Below are 20,531 nucleotides of genomic sequence, written 5' to 3'. Positions count from 1 at the left end.
GCTCCAGGTGATGAAGGGCTCTTGGCTCGGTTGAGATATCGCTCAACGCCGTTGTTAGCTGCGGCTGGGAATTAAAGTTGAGGTCGCCAGATTCACTAACCGCCCCGACAACTGCTCCCCGGAGGTAATAAATGCAACACTTACCGTAACCAGTATCCAGTATCGAGGGCAACTGGAAATGAAGGCATTTTTTAAAAATCCTTTATATTAAGTTCGCTTGCTTGCTTACGTGCTTGCGTGCTTGCTTGCTTGCTTACGACCGTGCAAATAATTTCGGTCGTTTTTTAACCCACTTCCCGTGATCCAATCGAGCTGACATTTTCCACACAGACTCGTTGTGCGTGACAATTAATTTTCGTGAAAATTTTTTTCAAAAATTTTACACTGTTTAGGGAAAAAAAACTAAATATTTAATTACCAATTGCTTAATGCTGGCAGACAATCATCTGACCCATAGGTGGCAGCCATCTCAAGCCAGAGGACGAGAGGACTCTAGCCGCCACGCATATAAAGGATTTAGAGTGAAAAACTTTGTTTTTACGGGTTAATTTTTTCAAAGTTATGCGCAGCTGCACCCAAGACTTCCGCCATGCGCCACGGATTTCATGATCGTCACATGTTGAAACATGCGCGGGGTGCCACCTACAGTCCTTCAAACATCCTTGAGGATTAGCACAAGTGGTACGGTTTGTCTGGGGTTTTTTTGTTACAATATACATTTGTAGTGACTTCATACGCACGTACAGGGAAGTAGTGTATGAATGTTATTTAAGTAATCGTATTGAATGATCTCCGACTTTTAATGTCCCTGTGAGCTTCGAGTCTCCCTTCAGCTAAGCGTTGCTTTTTTAACTTTCTTCATACAATACGTACCCTATGTGCAAGAAAGTATGATACTCTGGCACACTGCATGCATCTCGATTGATATAAATCTCGATGAGAGTCAAAGAGTGATTACCATAATGTGATTACGGTATTGTAATCGCATTCAATTCTGGCTTTACTTGTGGGGGAAGCAATCCGATTAGACTCTATGGGAGAGGATGACACGTCAATGCTGCCGTGGGGTAATGGTTAGCACAACTGGACTGACAATACAGAGGTCATTGGTTGGTATTCGATCTCCTGTCACGGACATTGAAATAATGGCCAGGTTTGTATGTTTGTAATACCCGGTACAAATGAGCACATCGCAGTTAACCAATCGCTGGGTCGCGTGTGATGAGGTAAGGTATGGGTATACTGTAGGGGGCGTCCATAAATGACGTCACGCGATTTTGGACGATTTTTGACCTCCCCCCCCCCCCCCTCGTCACATGGCGTCACAAAAAGTCAGACCCACCCTCAAATATGACGTCACAAAGCTCTGCCCCCCACCAAACCATAGTTCCATTTTTTTAATAAAACATTCTTCAAATCGCTTTAAACTATTGTCATTGTAGTGCGTATTTAATGTGGCGCTGCACTCAGATGTTGTAGGAGTGTTGTCATAACAATTAGTGTTGTTATAACAATTCTATATTTATTTAAAGTTGCGCACACAAATGTCTGACCCCCCCCCCTCCCTCTCAGGTGCGTGACGTCATTTATGGACGGCCCCATACCCACAGCCCCACAGCTTCCGATGAGCCTGGCCGGTGTGAAAGAGAAGGCCAAAATACTATATCCACGGTTGGTTCACATGTCTTGTGACACCCCCCCCCCCCCCATGAGTTATCTAATGCTTCGTATTTTTGTTTAAGGTTTTATTTAAAGCAGAAATGAATATGCAAATGATTAAAAAAAATCGGGGTCAATACATGGGGAGGGGAGGGGGGACACAAGACATCTGGGCCACCCAGTATAATCTAGAGGGGCCTTCTATTGGAGGCACCTTCTACCGGCAATGGCACGAGCAAAAGACATTGCTGTTAATTTTTCGATTTAAAGCTTTCGTGACTGCAGGGATTAATCTTCTTGGTTCTTTCGGTAAAGTCACGTAGAAGGGAAATAATAAAATAATACAAATTAAACATAATAAAATAATTCTCACGACGTTTCGGCCACAACGCAAGCAGCCGTCCTCAGGTGAAGAACAGGTCTGTCGGGAAGACAGTTTGGTAAATGTGATATGATCACTGTACGAATCGTATAAGAATCAACTTGGGGTTTTCTTTTCAAAGTTAGTGAAAGCAGTAGTATTCGCTGGTGTCCTTGGAATATTTTTTTTTCTTACCTATGAATGTCTTGCTGTGGTTTTGACACCTGATGATAATTGCTTGTGTTGCAATCGAAACGTCGTGAGAATTATTTTTTTTATTTTATCATTTTATTGTTTCCCTTCTACGTGACTTTACCGAAATAACCAAGAATATGCTCCCTGCAGTCACGAAAGCTTTACATCGAAATATAAATGTCATTGTCTGTCTGTCCGTCCGTGTCTGTGTGTGTGTGACCGAAACTTGCGAAGAATTTGGCTCGCAAACCCGGCGGGTTCACGTTTAAAAAAAATGTAGCCAGGTACCACGGCCATCAGCTTCGTACGGAGCCAGCGCTATTTCAATTCCCCATTCGTCAACTTCAAACAACTTATTGTTTTACTATTTAGTGGTATTTCTATTTTTGCTGCCCAGGAGTTGCCCCCAGCAACGCACAAGCGCGATTCGTCGATTGGTGGTGGGGGGAGAGAAATTGTCATTCGCGTCGATACCCTGTACAAGGTAAGTCACGCGGATTGACGGCTACCTTCAAACATACATATATGTTAGTTTCTCTCACTTGTATTACTGGTTTTTCTCTTTCCATAATACAGCATAGACATTCACCAATGTTTAATGACAGTAAATATGCACTACGTAACACGATTTTTTCCCCACTGGGCACTGTTCTATTTCATTTCCTTAAGACACCAAAGTACAGCCATTGTGTCTGTTTCCCCCACGAACTTTCCTGTCATGAGCAGGACTTTATATCAAGAACTATTAGTACACTTGATACATCTATCGTGCTGTGACTGTTCCACCTGAAGACGGAAGCTTGTGTTGCCTCCGAAACGTCGTGATTTTTATTTTATTTTACTTTTTATTAATTATAATTTTTTTACCTACGTGACTTTACCGAAAAAACCTAAGAATATTATTACTTTGTTTACATTTATCTCCAAGTGTGTGTGTAATAGTCCATTTGTGTGTGAGTCGCTGTATGTGTGTCAGTCCATGTGTGTGTAGCGGTTAGCGCGCTGCGCTATGAACCTGGCGACCCGGGTTCGATTCCCGCTCACGGCCAACACCAGTGACGATTATCTCAACCGGTACTGGGCTTCCCCTAGATCGACTCAGCCTTAAATGAGTACCTGGTGCGGTGTGTAAACATCGCCACTGTGGAGACAAAGGCGGTCGGGCGTGGTGCTGGCCACCCACCCCCTTAATTCATTTTAGCCTTTTGCTCGCGGCCAATTTACAAAATCACATGGCAGCAAAAACATCGTCAACGTGCTTGATTAATGTACTCTTACTCTTTCACCGCATTAATTTCCCTTCTTCTTTGAAACTTTCGCTCACGTCACGTACATTGCTACTTTCGTTACCGTCACGTACATAGACAAATTTCAATGAAATATTTAATGTGAGTACTAAATACATTTGTACAAATATAATTACACTTTTAAACTACACAAAACTTCCACTTATGTACACTGCAGCCTGCTTCTTGATAGCACTGAGTGTACTGACAGTCTATACTGTCGACTGTTGCGTGGTTATTAAGTAAGGTGAGTGTACTGGCAGTCTCTTATGTAGACTGTAGACTTTTTTATCAAGCTGGGCCAGTGTACTGGCAGTCTATAATGTGGCCTGTTGCCTGCTTATTAATTAAAGTCAGTGCACTGCCAGTCTATTATGTACAATGTACATATTGATATTAGGCTGTGTGAGTGTATGCCAGTCTATAATGTAGACTGTTGCCTGCTTCTTTACCTCGGTGAGTGTACTGGCAGTCTATTATCTAGAGCCAGGGGTGGGGAACATTTTTTCTGCCAAGGGCCATTTGGATATTTATAACATCATTCGCGGGCCATACAAAATTATCAACTTAAAAATTAGCCCGTTATATTTGGTCAAACATTTAATTAACTCACTCCCAATGTGATGGCTGGAACTGCTTCTCTTTGGCGAGGCGTGTGATGTTAGCTGGTATTGATGATGATGTTGCTACTCGCAACTGCTTTTCCAGGTTTGCTCCTAGATTTATTGAATTTCGAGTCCCGCCTGCGGTTGCCTTGGCAGGGCCACACCAAATGATTTTGCGGGCCTCATACGGCCTGCGGGCCGGACGTGTTCCCCACCCCTGATTCTAGACTGTCGCCTGCTTTTTAAGCTGGTGACCGTATTGCCAGTTTATTATGTGACCTGTAGCAATGCTTATTAAATTGAGCCAGCGTACTGCCAGTCTATAATGTAGTCTGTATCCTGCTTCTTAACTTCAGTGAGCGTACTGGTGTCTCTATGATGTAGACTCATTCTCGCTTCTTTCTTCAACGCATTTCACTTGTTTCGTTTGCTCACGTCACGCGAAAATAAAAATCACGACGTTTCGGAGGCAACACAAACGAAACGAAACGTCGTGATTTTTATTTTATTTGTATTAATTTTTATTTCATTTTTTACCTACGTGACTTTACCGAAAGAACTAAGAGTATGAATCCTTGCAGTCACGAAAGCTTCAAAACTAGAATCTTGTATGTATGTCAGTCGATGTGTGTGTGTGTCTTTTTCGCCCGGGCAACGCCGGGTACTTCCCGCTAGTACTGGATATATATAAAGACCATCAGTTGACCAAATCACCCTCTGCATTGACTCTTGTTGCCTGGCAGCTAGACGGATATTTAATTAAGGAAGTCCATTACAAATGACTGCATTCACAAATCAGACCCACTCCAGTTAGCAGAAGACACCCTCAGCACTCAAAATGCACTGAATTAGTTTTTGGGTACTAAAGCCTACGTCTATAAGCAAATTTACAACGCAGCGTTCATTTACAGACTCTTTAATTCAGAGTTGCCCAAAACTATGATCCTCAGGTCAAATATGGCCCAAAAGCTGATTTAATCCAGCCTGTGGCATCACTCAAACGTCCTATTAAAAATGGCCCTCTGTGGCTTTAACATTAAACGAATTAGCGTAATTATTTCACATGACTGTATGATATAATTAGGTTAAACCATCTTGTCCAGGAGGTAAGTTTAGAGTCTTGTAACAAGAGGGGTCGTTGGGGGAAGGTGACTTGGGTGAACTTCAGCAACAATTCATCTTGTGAGCACAGCACTGCATGTATTTTATTTCTACAAAATGTCTAACTTACAATCTTACCAGAATACATATCTCATATTTATCTTCTGTCATACCTTTAAAAATATATATTAAATATCTGCTGACTACATCTATTTCAATTCTCTGTCATCCACGTCCATTCTGAATACATCTTTTCACATGTCATCACATTTCTCTCATATTGCTATAGTGAATATTTCTCTCACGTGGCTCTTACGGCTCTCTCTCCGCAAATACACCGTCTCTACTGCTTATAATTATCATCTGCATCGTGCATCTCTCCTATTGCTATCTTGTATACAAGAGCGGTGACGTTCCCCAGTTGTAGCTCATTGCAGGGGTTCACGGTTAGAATATAGCAGCCGCCCTGATAAATGCTGTGAGTGCGATAACCGTAAAAATATACTATGCGCCATCTGCTTTACAGTGGACGTTAAACATCGTATCTTATCTTATCGAGATTCATATAGCAGCACCGTATTCCAAGTCGCTTTACAACCGTTGTACGATTGTACGTAAGATGCTAGTGGTTGAGAGAAAGAGTAGGATTATTAAGAGCGGTGGTGTACAGCAGTTATGGTAACATGAGAAAGGTAGAAGTGGTTAATAAGGGGTTGGGGTAGGCCTGGTCGTAGATGGGGGCAGGGGCATTGAATAGTAGTAGGACGGGCTTGACCCAGGGTAAACTGGACTTTCATGGTAAACTGAACTTCCACAGTAAACTGGACTCCCATGGGCCATGGTCAACTGGACTGCCGTGGGCCATGGTAAACTGGACTGCCATGGTAAACATGACTTCCACTGTAAACTGGACTCCCATAGGCCATGGTAAACTAGACTTCCATGGTAAACTAGACTCTCGTGGGCCATGGTAAACAGAACTTCCACGGTAAACTGGACTTGCATAATAAACTGGTCTTCCATGGTAAACCGGACTCTGATGGGCCATGGTAAACTGGACTTCCATGATAAACTGGTCTTCCATGGTAAACTGGACTCCCATGGGCCATGGTAAACTGGACTTCCATGATAAACTGGTCTTCCATGGTAAACTGGACTCCCATGGGCCATGGTAAACTGGACTTCCATGATAAACTGGACGTCCATGGTAAACTAGACTTCCATGATAAACTGGACGTCAATGGTAAACTGGACTCCCATGGGCCATGGTAAACTGGACTTCCATGATAAACTGGACGTCAATGGTAAACTGGACTCCCATGGGCCATGGTAACCTGGACTTCCATGGTAAACTGGACTCACGTGGGCTAGGGTAAACAGAACTTCCATGGTAAACTGGACTTCCATGGTAAGCTGGACTCCCATGGGCCATGGTAAACTGGACTCTCATGGACTCTATGGAGAAGAAATGGGTTAAAAGGAGTGAAAGAAGGTAAGTTAAGATGATGTTGTTCACAAGAGTAAGCCATTTTCTCCTGGAGTAATTTTCCAACTTTGGCTGACTATGCCTCTCTTGTATCTCTGTCCGAAAACTTTATTTTGAATACATCTGTCCTATATCTCTCATATCCCTCTTCTGAATACATGAATAGGTAATGTTTGGACCAGCACCTGAATAAATTCTTGACACAATTTCCACATGCAATGGCACTCATTTGTAAATATACAAAGCAATCTTAATTTTAGAACTTTCGTGACTGCAGTAAATGATTATTTGGTTCTTTCGGTTAAGTCATGTCTAAAGATAAAATAATAAATTACATTAAATAATAGCATACGACGTTTCGATTGCAACACAAGCAATCATCATCAGGTATAATGAAATAGCGACATAAAATCTAACCAGAAAACTATAGACAGACATATTAGCAGACATATATCACCAAGATACATAGAGGGAGCAACACAGGAACCAGAGAGGGGTGATCATCTCTGTGGGGTGGCCTTAAATAGACAGAGGGGGGAGGAGGCAGAGAGAGGGAGGGGGTTAGAGAAAACATTTGCATATCAATGAGTGGTCCAAAAACAAGGTTCTGCAAGTGCGATGACACGGAAAGCAAGTCTGAAAATCAGAAGGACAAACTAAAATTCAATAACCTAGCAAAATATCGAAATGTAATGTAATACAACACAGAGAGTCGGTCAACACACAATTAACGATGTCTTCTCTTTGGAATGTTCACACTTAAATTCTAACTTAGCAATCTTTGAAATACGTAATCAACCAGGCTATGCGTTAATTGTGTGTTGACCGACTCTCTGTGTTGTATTACATTACATTTCGATATTTTGCTAGGTTATTGAATTTTAGTTTGTCCTTCTGATTTTCAGACTTGCTTGCCGTGTCATCGCACTTGCAGAACCTTGTTTTTGGACCACTCATTGATATGCAAATGTTTTCTCTAACCCCCTCCCTCTCTCTGCCTCCTCCCCCCTCTGTCTATTTAAGGCCACCCCACAGAGATGATCACCCCTCTCTGGTTCCTGTGTTGCTCCCTCTATGTATCTTGGTGATATCTGTCTGCTAATATGTCTGTCTATAGTTTTCTGGTTAGATTTTATGTCGCTATTTCATTATACCTGATGATGATTGCTTGTGTTGCAATCGAAACGTCGTATGCTATTATTTAATTTAATTTATTATTTTATCTTTAGACGTGACTTAACCGAAAGAACCAAATAATCATTTACTGCAGTCACGAAAGTTCTAAAGTTAAGATTGAACCACTTCTACGGGGAAGTTTTGAGCTTATCCTTTTTTCTCTCTCTCTTCTCTCTGCCTGTGTCTTCTCTTTGGAATGTTCACACTTAAATTCTAACTTAGCAATCTTTGAAATACGTAATCAACCAGGCTATGCGTTAATTGTGTGTTGACCGACTCTCTGTGTTGTATTACATTACATTTCGATATTTTGCTAGGTTATTGAATTTTAGTTTGTCCTTCTGATTTTCAGACTTGCTTGCCGTGTCATCGCACTTGCAGAACCTTGTTTTTGGACCACTCATTGATATGCAAATGTTTTCTCTAACCCCCTCCCTCTCTCTGCCTCCTCCCCCCTCTGTCTATTTAAGGCCACCCCACAGAGATGATCACCCCTCTCTGGTTCCTGTGTTGCTCCCTCTATGTATCTTGGTGATATCTGTCTGCTAATATGTCTGTCTATAGTTTTCTGGTTAGATTTTATGTCGCTATTTCATTATACCTGATGATGATTGCTTGTGTTGCAATCGAAACGTCGTATGCTATTATTTAATTTTATTTATTATTTTATCTTTAGACGTGACTTAACCGAAAGAACCAAATAATAATATACAAAGCATTGTGTAAGCAATATACCACATGATCTAGCCATGATAATATAATGTAAACCATAAATTCATGAAAATTTTTTTTTTTTTATAAACTTCGCTTCTTCGGCCGTGTACACAGGAAGTCTATCGCTTACACATGGGTCGTCATTGTACAGTGTACTACTTTTGCATCCAAAGTTAGTCGAGAAATTACGGGCAAAGATATTTTAATAAACACACATCAGTCCTACAGTCAAGTCTATTAAGGGCGAGACACATTAATCTAAGAAGTTATGTTTCGATTGCAACATCAGTAGGATTATGACGATGATGAAAGCAAACATCTTCCAATAATCCGATCGTATTATTATGATTAGAGAAATACCGCATTAGGGAATTTCAGCCATCTGACAAGAGGTCTCTATAGGGTGTAATCACAACCAATACATCACTCCATTAAACATTTTTGACCGTTCTCCAGCTCAAGTCAGTTTGACTTCAGTTACAGTGCTTGAGACGTAAAGTTATTCTGCCAGGAAATTCAAGAAATTGCGCAAATGCCAACTTTTTACACGTAATTGCTTCACGGAAAATACAGTGAGTGTATATGCTTTGCCGCGTCTGTCCGCGAGCATTGGAGGGTGTCGCAGCGTCACCATCAGCAGCCATGCTCAATCCACTACTGGACAAGAGCCCCCCTTCCCAAGCCGCCGGCCCCACCTCTTAACGTTATATAATCCACCACAAGCACCTTCACGCGAACTGATTTCATCGCCGCAGCTCCTGACGGGTCGTCCTTTGGGACGTCTCGACCATCCTCATTCATCGCTCCTCCTCCGAGTTGTTCAAGTGCCCTGCCTGTCCCACCAATCCTCCTTGCTACTTTCATGCAATTTGAGCTTCGCGTGATACCGCGTCTGCAGTGGTGTATAGGCACAGCAACCGTCAATTACATTGTCTATGAAACAAAAGAAACCGTGCACAATGGGTGACGTTTCGGGCAATGTCCCTTCGTCAATAGTTTATGAAACGCAATTAAACTTCGCGCGGTGTCTCTTGATCCGGCGTGTTTGCTCTCTCTCGCTCGATCAAAATTCCACGCATCTTCGCCGTTTTCATCTTTTGTTGAAGAACACGGCTCACGGGTGAACAGCGTTGTCTTTTTTTTCCTGCTGGAGTTGTGTTGTCGCGGGTGGGAGGAGGAGGAGGTGGTGGTGGTAGGGGGTGGAGATCGCGATGGGTGGAGGGATGAGCCGGGGGAGGGATTCGAGGAGGGAGGGATGAGAGGGCGGAGAGGTCCCAAGATGGAATTCTGCGCCGACAAAACAAAGCGACAGCCCCCCTTGTTGCTGAGCCAGACAGAGGCGATGTTGGTGATGGAATGGGTGACGCAGTCAACTAGAAACCTCCTCGCCATCCCACCACCCACCCTCCCTCCCCACCACGCAGCGAACCGCCCTGGGTTTACCACCCCCCCCCTCCCCAACACTCCCTCCCCACACTTAATTCCCAACTCCCCCACACCCCGGTACAGCCACCGGGCTCGGCTCCACTCCTCCTCGCTCTCGCGTAACCACATTCTCCTCTTCGCCCGGCCTCACACAGCTTCGTACAAACCGCACAGCTCCATCATCTCCAAGCTCCCCCCCCCCCCCCCCCCACCTTTGCAAGACACTATCGGCTCCGGGGCTGCCCGACCTCAAGTCGCGTTCGTTGCACAGGTTGTGATTTTTGTTGTTGTTGTTGTCGCTTTGTTTCCGTTGCAGTTTGGTTGTCCCCCCGCATTTCTTAACTTTTTCTCTCTCTCTCTCGCTCTTTGTGTGTGTGTGTGCGTGCGGTCAATTTCTCGCCTTCTTTGTTTCGAGCGTTGCTCTCGATGTTTCAGAGCGTTTTGGACCGTTTGCTTCGCTGTTTGTGCCTATCGGGTGGTTTCGTAACAATGAATGGGTTGGCCAGGTGGCTCAACGCCGTGGGAAGCGGGGGGGTGTAAAGCGGGTTCACAATCGGGAAGGTTGCGAGTTCAAATCATCGCTGGGAGCCGCCTCGGCGCATCCTCATCATCATCCCTCTTACCGGGGTTCGAGCGATAATATGCTTTAAAATATATCTAGTTCGTACACATTAAAGTGGGGAACTCAACATTGTTTGCTTGTCCTACGGGGAGTCTCGCCCACCCCTCCTCCCGGCCATAGGAACGTGGAATTCCCACCAACCGGCTCAGCGCTGTAAATGACTCTGCGCCACGGTGATCGTTGGTCGTTCCCCCCTTTGCTCGCTCTGTGTGTGTCTCGCCAGGGCATGACCCCCACCGCGAAGATGCTTCTCTCAAGGTTGCTTCTCGCAGTGCGTGGAGCAGCGAGCAACTTGCTCCACCTGTGCTGGCCAGCATCGTCTTCTTCTCTTAATAAAAAGTATTCCACGCGGCGCGCGCGCGCTCCCGCATTTGCACACCGTGCACACAAGCGAGGGCTGAACGATTTTGGGGGAAATATCTAACTTGCGATCTTTCTGGCAGATATTGCGAATGCGATTTGATTTGCGATTACATTTTTTAAAGTCAAGCTTCAGTTCAATTTGAAATGTGTAATAGATTTAAAACATGTGATGGAGCATTACCACGTGATACCATCAAAATATGAACTGCTCTATATATTCTAATGCAAGGACGAGAACTTGAAAGATAGGAATTGCTTCCAACGTGTATTTATTAACATGGTTTGACTGAAACGGAACAATCAAACATAGAACAATCGTTATTATAATAAATAAAGTTATAATAATAATACAAATGTAACAATTCCAATAAGAAAGTAATAGGACGCAAAAAAATCGCAGCCTTTTCGATTTGCTAATCGCATTGCTTCAAATCGCGATTTCGATTTGAAATCGATTAATCGTTCAGCCCTAACACAGCCTATGCAGTGTGCCGCGTTCTAGAGGATGAGGCGAGCTCCCTTAAAAATGAACCCGTAAAAACAAAGTTTTTCACTCTAAATCCTTTATATGCGTGGCGGCTAGAGTCCTCTCGTCCTCTGGCTTGAGATGGCTGCCACCTATGGGTCAGATGATTGTCTGCCAGCATTAAGCAATTGGTAATTAAATATTTACATTTTTTCCCCTAAACAGTGTAAAATTTTGGAAACATTTTTTCACGAAAATTAATTGTCAAGCACAACGAGTCTGTGTGGAAAATGTCAGCTCGATTGGATCACGGGAAGTGGGTTAAAAAACGACCGAAAAATTTGCACGGTCGTAAGCAAGCAAGCAAGCACGCAAGCAAGCAAGCGAACTTAATATAAAGGATTTAAAAATGGACACGCACCAAAATGCGCACCGCACGTGCCTGTTTGGTTGTCAATAAAGTTAGCCACCCCACTCACTGGTTTTTCCAACAGGTGAATGAATGAACGATGGGCGGCGCGAAAGGCAATGGCAAAAAAAAATGTTTACACACTTATACGGGACTATCGTTTTTAATGGGAAAAGAACGGATAATACACTGTAACGTGAAAATCAAATGTATGTTGACCGCTTCAAAAAGTCAAAGGGTCTCCACTTTGTTCGCCATCGTTGTCAACACGTGCCTAGAATCTTCTCCAGGTGGTCTCCAGAGCCCGAAGGCGGCACTATTTCCTGTGGCGTTGTTGGAAATTCTCGAAAGCGTTAACATTTTTTTTTAAGCACCCTGTATTTAATACGTCTCTTGGGATTGGTGGGAGACGGGTAGAGGCTTTGAAGTTCCACGTCCTCATATAATTTCCCCCAATTAGTTTCGTGGGGTGTCTAAACACGAATCGCTACGTGTAACTGGCCTTAAGAGCAGAGTTGTTACTGTTGCTCGTTACGTCATGTCTTCAAATGTAGATCCTGGGTCGGCGACCTGCGGCTCCAGAGACGCATGTGGCTCTGTAATCGACTACTTCTTGACGCTATTTTTTTAAGGGCCGTCTCTAATTCACACGCATTTGAAATATTGAGGGGTATTTTTTTTACCGAATTTCAAACAAAAATGCCTTTTATTGTTATCCATAACAGAGGTTTTTGGGTTGGATCACGTAAATATAAATGCGTCGTTAAACCCGCCACTGCCAATTAGTAAGGTTTGTCACGTAAACAAAACGTGCCACTTCGTTACTAGTACAGCACGCCGGTTGTGTCGGAGAGTAAACCCACGACATTTACCATTCGAGCGCGACGTTTCGCCGGTAATTACAACCGGCATCATCAGGCGCCAGCCAGAGCTGTGGAGAAGATATCCTCTTCCTGTTTCGGTCCTGCCCCCAAAAACCTCTATTATGGATACTATTGGCCGCAGAAGACTACAACGTGTTCAACTCTCTTCTTGTTGTTTTGGTTGCCGCGACCTCTGATGTAGACGACTCATGACGATGGCTGAGTTGATGGACAGTCCCTAAAAGGGCTAGAGAGAGATTACGTCTGGCCCACGTATAGCCCAGTCTATACTGAGAAATATAACAATCGAAAAACCATGTCTTTTTTCCCCCATTTGGAGGCCCCCAACAATTACAGCCCGTAGGTTGGGTAGATTTTACTCGGCTTAAAGTTTGTGCATTACTTTCGTGCAAAAGCATTCAAAAGTTAACAATGCTTGTCATCGGCGAACCCTTTGCCGTGTCGGTCACGGGTTCTTTTTTATATTACGGTGTACAGTACTTCACCACGCTGGTCAGTGTAGGCTGGTGAAAACTCGTTCAAGATATTGTCCACTCACAGCTGATGTAATCTGCGGCTCACAAATGAAGTCGGTGGAGTGTGATGCTGCTGCTGCTGCCGATCACTATGCCAGCGTCTCCACCCTTATCTTGCCTAACTTTAAACACCTTAATTTGCATGTGTGACATTTCTTAGAAATACGTCATCGTATAAATTCCCCCGCCGCTTGAATATCTTGCAAACGAGTACGCCAGTGCGTTTGCCAGTTATTCTTTGTGCGTTATTCTAAAAAAGTAATCCCGTTGCCAATCCGCTGCTGGATGAATGTCATGCGCTCCATGGTGGTTGTGCGAACCCACACTGCTCGTGCCACGCAGTGTGGGTTCGTGAAGAGAGAGAGAGACCCAGGATCGGTTGTGACATCACTCGCCCACTGACATTAGCCGTGGCCTGGAGTCATACTCGGGTCATTGAGTTCACGACGCAAGGCACAAACCAATGTGTGCCATACCCAGCAGCGGATGGACAAACGGCTGGAACGTTGTTGTTATTTGTTTATATGTCGTGGGATTTACTCCCGAAGGTGCCTGAACAGTCCAAGCGTTATTTCCTGAACAAATCGGGTCAGACATCTGAAACGGAAATACAAGTAGAACGTTTCCTCGTGAATCTACAGAGCCTGTTTCCCCACCTGAGCGATCAGTTGCCAACCTCGGGTTGATTTACACTATGAGACATCTCCTTTACCAGTGGCAAAATATAGTAGTAGGTTTTTACCCTTTAAACTGGTACAAAAACTGACTCCTTTATACAAGGCATCATGTTTGCAATAACCACAACACAGGCAGTCAAAATGCAAACAAAAAGAAACAACTCTGATAATGATATGCACTGTCCTTGAAGTTGATTGGTCCACACCCGAGAGACAGCTTTTCTTAGAGCCTAGTCTGACGCCTTTTGGCGTCATCTGGTCCAACACCAATGGAGATAAAGGACATCTCGTACCCCCAGGGGGTGAGTGCACCCCAGGTTAAAAACCACTGGTCTATAGCAGCCTCCCACGAATGGAAGCTCTAGGGAGGCCGTTTAGATTGCTCTTTTGACCGAGTCTTCCAATATTCATATTCTTAGGTTTTTTCGGTAAAGTCACGTAGGTAAACATTTTTAATGAATAAAGGTAAAATCAAAATAAAATAAAAATCACGACGTTTCGGAGGCAACACAAGCTTCCGTCTTCAGGTGGAACAGTCACAGCACGATAGCTGTATCAAGTGAGAGAAATTGCAAGAAAACCGTATTTTTATATATACTGATTGAGGGTGGGAGGAGCCGAGTCTTACAAGTTGGTGAACCTCTTGCAACAAGTGGGAGTACTCGCATGTCATCCCAGCACTCGTGCGTGACACACCCTACTGTGGACCCATTCATACTTCTGGATAGACAAAGATGGGTGGGGTAGCAAGTGGAGGGATTTAAGAAGCATATCCATAGTTTTGAACTGCCTCACTGGGAGATCTGTGAATCAAGACCAACAATGTGACGCTTTTAAGACGTGTAACATTTTGGTCACATACAAAGTACATTTCATTTTTTCTTGAATGTTGTTTCTTTTATTTGGGATGGGATTGGTGGCACAGTGGTTCACACATTTTGCTATGAACCCAGCCAACCTGAATTAAATTCTCTGCCACGATGGGGTGGCAAGTGGTATACAGATTGGTCCACACTGATAAGTGTGGATAAGTATGGTCAAGCAACGCCTATGACCAACGGAGCATGTAGTCGAGGCCATCAGTGAGCAGTGGATTGACAAAGATCTAAACGTTATTATTCAATTTTGGATTGAAATGGGTTTAAAGAAAAATGCAATTTTTCTCAATCAAGAAAAATTCATGTTGAATAAAATATACTGTATACTCTGCATATGTATTTATGAGCGTTAGAATAATGCTCTTTATCTCGGCCTCGCTGTGCGCTGCGTTGCACCGCTAGTCGAGTAGACAACCATGTATTCAATAAACCCTCGAAGCCAGGATGACCGTCCAACTCCGATCGTCATTTATTGATTTAACAGGTAAAAGGATAATGCTTCTTAAGCTCCCACAATGGATAAGTGCGGCTGTGGTCTCACTGAGATGTGATGCGTGCCGCCATCTTGACTTATCTTTGTAATGGCTGACGCCCCAGTGGTACAGTGGAAATCTGACATCGTCACTTCCTGGTCACGTGACCAACATTAGCATCAAAAAACAGGAACTTCCTGTTAACATACGCTCCCCATCTGCCGTGAGGCAAGACACTCCCCGTCTGGTATCTAGGAGATACCACCATTTATTTCCTATCTCATAAACAAGTGAATAACAACTTCAACGGGTCGACTTATTTGTCCATATCTTTGTGAGAGAGAAGTAGTACTATCTCGACTATGGGCCTGATGAAAGTTCTTGCGACACCTTGCTTCGCAATCATAACCTCGACCTTTCGAACTTTTCCATCGGCACTTGGAATCGACTTGAGGATGCGGCCCATTGGCCACTCATTCCGTTTGGCTTGGTTGTCCTTCAGTAGGACGAGGTCGCCTTCTTGGATGTCTGGTCTATTAGACTGCCACTTGTTGCGCACTTGGAGTGTCGTAAGGTACTCGTTTTCCCCAGCGACGCCAGAACGTGTTCGCGAAGCTCTGCACTTGTCTCCATTGACGTCTGTAGAGGTCTGCAGTGCTGGCCTCCTCGGTAGGTGCTGTGAGCACATCTGTCTTCTGGGTAAGAAGTGTAGCAGGAGTCAAGATGAATGGTGACTCCGGGTCGGTTGAGACGGGAATCAGGGGTCTTGAGTTAATTATGGCTGAAACCTCGGCCATGAGAGTGGTCAAGACCTCGTGAGAGAGCCGTGTGGACCCGACATCACATAGCATGGAGTCGAGAATGCGTCGAGCAATCCCGATCATGCGTTCCCAGGCTCCACCCATGTGCGAAGAGTGGGGAGGATTGAAGATCCATGTGCAGCCTTGATCACTAAGGTATTTCCTGACAGAATAATCTTCGACATTTTCCGTATTGATCTTAAGCTCTTTACATGCTCCTATGAAATTGGTTCCACAATCAGAACGGAGTTGCTTGGCTGGCCCTCTGATGGCGAAGAACCTCCGGAGTGCATTTATAAAGCTCGAAGAGTCCATGGACTCGATGACTTCGATGTGCACTGCTCGTGTACTCATACAGGTGAACAGCACTGCCCAACGTTTGCTGTTCGCGAGCCCTCCTCTGGTGCGGCGGGAGATGACTGTCCACGGTCCGAACACGTCAATCCCTACAGAGGTGAAGGGAGGTTCCACACTGAGTCGATCGGCTGGGAGGTCTGCCATTTTCTGTTCTTCCTGTTTTCCACGTAGCTTGCGACACCGGATACACTTGTGGATTGTGCTGGCGATGCACCTCTTTGCTCCAACGATCCACAGCCCTGCAGATCGGATTGCTCCTTCTGTGAAGTGCCGACCTTGGTGCTTGACCTTCTCGTGGTAGTGGCGCACGAGTAAGATTGCGATGTGGCTCTGGCTTGGGATTATGAGGGGGTTTCGTTCATTCTCATCTAATTTTGCATTCCCTAGCCGACCACCGATCCTGAGCAAGTTGTCTTTGTCCATCCCGGGGTTTAGCTTCCTGAAGGTGCTGACCCTAGGAAGGTCTTCTCCCTTGTTGATGGCCTTGATCTCACTTGCATAAGCTGCCTGTTGCACACAGCGGAAGATTGATTTCCTTGCTCTGGAAAGCTCGTCTTCAGTGCGTGGCACTGTGCAGTAATGCCATCCATTGCTGGTGCCAGTGGTGCCTCTCATCGGGCGATGGAAGCAGTCTGCGATATGCGTTAAATGTGCTATCGCTCGCACGAGCGTCGTCCATTTCGAGAAATGTTCAAAATGGTGTGGACTCAGTGGACTTCTTGGTCGCACATTTATTACGAAAGTTGTCACTAGAGGACGAATCTCCTTGTCGGACTCGGGCTCTAAGAGTCCAAAGGTCTCCTTGGTAGTACATGGGCCAACGTCACGTCGTAACAGGAACGCTGGACCCGTCAGCCAGATGGTTTGATTCAGCAGAGATGCAGGGACGGACCTAGTTGCGAGATCTGCTGGATTCTGGTCAGTTGGAACGTAATTCCATTGCTCCGGCTGCGTCGATCTCCTGATGCGCTCCACCCGGTTGCTGATGTAGGTGTAGAACCTTCTGGTTTGTTTGTTTATGTAGCCTAGTACGACCTTACTGTCCGTGTAGAACTTGACCGCGTCCAGTTTGACGTCAAATTCGTCTAAGATCAGTTCCGCCACCTCTGTAGCAAGAACGGCTCCGCACAGCTCGAGCCTTGGGATGGTATGTTCCGGTTGTGGGGCCAGTTTGGCTTTGCCCAATATGAACCGAACATGCTGGATCCCTTCTGCGCTTGTGGTTTTTAGGTAAGCTACGGCTGCTATGGCCATCATAGAAGCATCCGCAAACACATGTAACTCCTTCCGTTGGGTTACGGAAAGGGATGTGGGCGTGTAGGAAAGAGGAATCTGCAGCTGCTCAAGTGCCTGTAAGGAATTTCTCCAAGTTTCCCATTCTTGTCGCCGTTCCTCTGGCAACGGGCTATCCCAGTCTTGTGTATCAGCACAAAGGTCTCTGAGTATCCAACGGCCTTGAATGGTAACCGGCGCTACAAATCCCAATGGATCGTACAGGCTGTTTACCATTGACAAGATGCCTCGTCGCGTGTAAGGTTTCTCTCCAATTGATACTCGGAACGTGAACGTATCCGCTTTCAGGTCCCAACTCAGTCCAAGGCTGCGTTGGATTGGTGGTGTGTCGACGTTAAGGTCCAAGTCTTTCAAGTCATTTGAACGATCGTCGGAAGGAAACGCTTTTATCACCTCTGCGCTGCTGGACGCTATTTTGTGAAGTCTCAGGTTAGCAGTTGCTAACATTCCTTGCGTCCTTTGGAGCAGATCGATGGCTTCTGAGGCTGTGGGCATTGATTTAAGTGCATCGTCAACGTAGAAATCTCGCTCTACAAATCTCTTGGCGTCTTTCCCATATTCCCCTTCTCCTGCCTGCGCGGTCCTCCTCAGTCCATAGGTGGCTACCGCTGGGGATGGGCTGTTGCCGAAGACATGCACCTTCATTCTGTATTCAACAATTCGATCATCGACGTTGTTATTGCGGTACCACAGAAACCTGAGGTAATTTCTGTCATCTTCTCGGACAATGAAACAGTGGAACATTTGTTGAATGTCGGCGGTTACGGCGATTGACTCCTTTCTGAAACGGATGAGTAACCCGAGGAGACTGTTGTTCAAGTCAGGTCCAGTGAGCATTACGTTGTTCAAGGAAATGCCATTAAATTGAGCACTGGAATCGAACACCACTCTGATCTGATCCGGCTTCTTTGGGTGATACACGCCAAAGATTGGTAAGTACCAGCATTCCTGTCCTTCTTCTAGAGGAGGGGCTGCTTCAGCGTGACCACTGTCAAATATGTTTTTCATGAAGGACACAAAATGTTTCTTCATCTCTGGTTTCTTGTCCAAGGTGCGGCGCAATGAGTTGAGCCGTGAGAGGGCTTGCTCTCTATTGTTGGGTAGCCGGCATCTGGGATTACGAAATGGCAGAGGGGCAACCCAACTGTTTGACTCATCTTGGAAGAACTCTCTGTCCATTATTTTCAAGAATTCTTTATCCTCTAGCGATGGAGCAGGTTTGTCATCGTCCTTCGTTGTCACGAACACCGTATGTCCAACATCATCTTTCAGCATAGAGGTTCCTTCGTCGGCCTGCATGGTACAGCCTTGACTTCTCTCGCCGAGTTTCTCTTTCAGCGTGAAGTGGTTGGGGCACGGTTTGAAGAGCGACGTGCGTCCATTCATGAGCACACTCGTTCTGAATGTGCTAATGTGGTCTGGTTTGTGGGTCCCATCGAGACAAACGTCACCTACGATGACCCATCCTAGGTCGAGTCTCTGGGCATAGGGAGCGTCGTGAGGTCCATTGCGTTGGTTACGAACCTTGTGGACTCTCAGCATGTCCCTGCCGAGCAGAAGTAAAATCTGTGCCGCGTGATCCAATGGCGGGATGAACTCTGCTATGGGTTTCAGGTGTGGGTGGTGACGTGCAACTTCGGGCGTGGGAATCTCACTCCTGTCGTCCGGTATCTCGTTGCACTCTGTCACCGTAGGAAGGGCTAGCTTCATGGTGCTATCTATGGTTTCCACCATGAGGCCGCTCACTCTTCTTCCCGCTGTCTCCATCAGTCCTGAGCATGTTCTGAGCGTGTATGGAAAGGAATTCCCACCTACACTTAGCTGATCAAAGAACTCTGACCTTGCCAAAGACCTGTTGCTCTGGTCGTCCATTATGGCGTACATCCTTACTGCCCTTTCAGGATGTCCTTTGGGATAGACTCGGACGAGGCATATCTTTGAGCAAGATCTTCCTTTGAAGCCTTCTCCACAGACTTCTGTGCATTTGGTTGTGATTGACGAAGTGAGTGCGGCGGTCTCGCCTTGCTCCCCGCCGTGCTCTGCTTTGGGATCGGAAGCCTTAGTGCTACTGGGTTTCGAGTAAAATGTGTGCAGAGCAGTTGCGTGTTTGTCGCTGCCACATTCCTCGCACTTGATAACTGCCTTGCAATTCCTTGCAAGGTGGTTTGTAGAAGCACAGCATTTGAAGCACACTCCAAATTCTTTCAGCATGTTCTTCCGCTCTTCCAATGGCTTCCTCCTGAACTCACGGCATTTCTGGAGGGAGTGAGCTTTATCATGCAATGGGCATTGCTTCTCTGGATCCTCTATCTTTTTCTTTGTGGTGGTTGCCTGGACGGAGTTTGCGAATGTCGCAGGAGAGACCTCAGTATTGTGTACGGAAATTGGCACTCTCGCTGTTTCTCGTTTCGCCGTTGTCCTTTCCATTTTTGGGAGATCTGGACTGGAAATCCCCGTGGTGCCAAACATGAAACTCGGGTCATTTCTAGTCTTAGCCAGGTTGCGGATAAACTTTGAGAAAAAAGAGAATGGGGGGAATGCAACCTGATGCTCTGACTTGTATCTTGAACCCGCTGTTCTCCATTTTTCCTGCACGTCAAATGGCAATTTCTCTACGATGGGGTTCACGCCATGGTAGGTATTCAAGAAAATGAGACCTGGTAAGTAGGGATCAGCCTGGGCTGATTCAAGCTCCATCAAAAGATCTCCAAGCTCCCGTAACCTTTTATTGTCTCGACCAGAGATTTTTGGAAAGTTCTGCAACTTCTTGAAGAGGGCCTTCTCAA

At 45.3% G+C, this 20,531-nt stretch overlaps 1 protein-coding gene across 1 annotated transcript in view; it reads left to right on the top strand.

The window, feature by feature from the left end:
* The window catches only part of LOC133348266 (uncharacterized), a 67,803-nt gene that overhangs the window by 6,037 nt on the left and 41,235 nt on the right, over positions 1-20,531 (top strand). The window contains exons 2-3 of the mRNA XM_061560986.1: positions 2,613-2,699; positions 10,854-10,969. Coding sequence (XP_061416970.1) covers positions 2,613-2,699; positions 10,854-10,969 — 203 coding nt within the window. The remainder of the gene's footprint in view (positions 1-2,612; positions 2,700-10,853; positions 10,970-20,531) is intronic.

The sequence above is a fragment of the Lethenteron reissneri genome, chromosome 27, assembly GCF_015708825.2.
Source record: "Lethenteron reissneri isolate LAM-NWPU_2019-01 chromosome 27, ASM1570882v1, whole genome shotgun sequence".
Lineage (NCBI taxonomy): Eukaryota > Metazoa > Chordata > Hyperoartia > Petromyzontiformes > Petromyzontidae > Lethenteron > Lethenteron reissneri.
The sequence above is the reverse complement of the archived record's forward strand: the minus strand, read 5'-3'. Positions and strand labels throughout refer to the sequence as shown.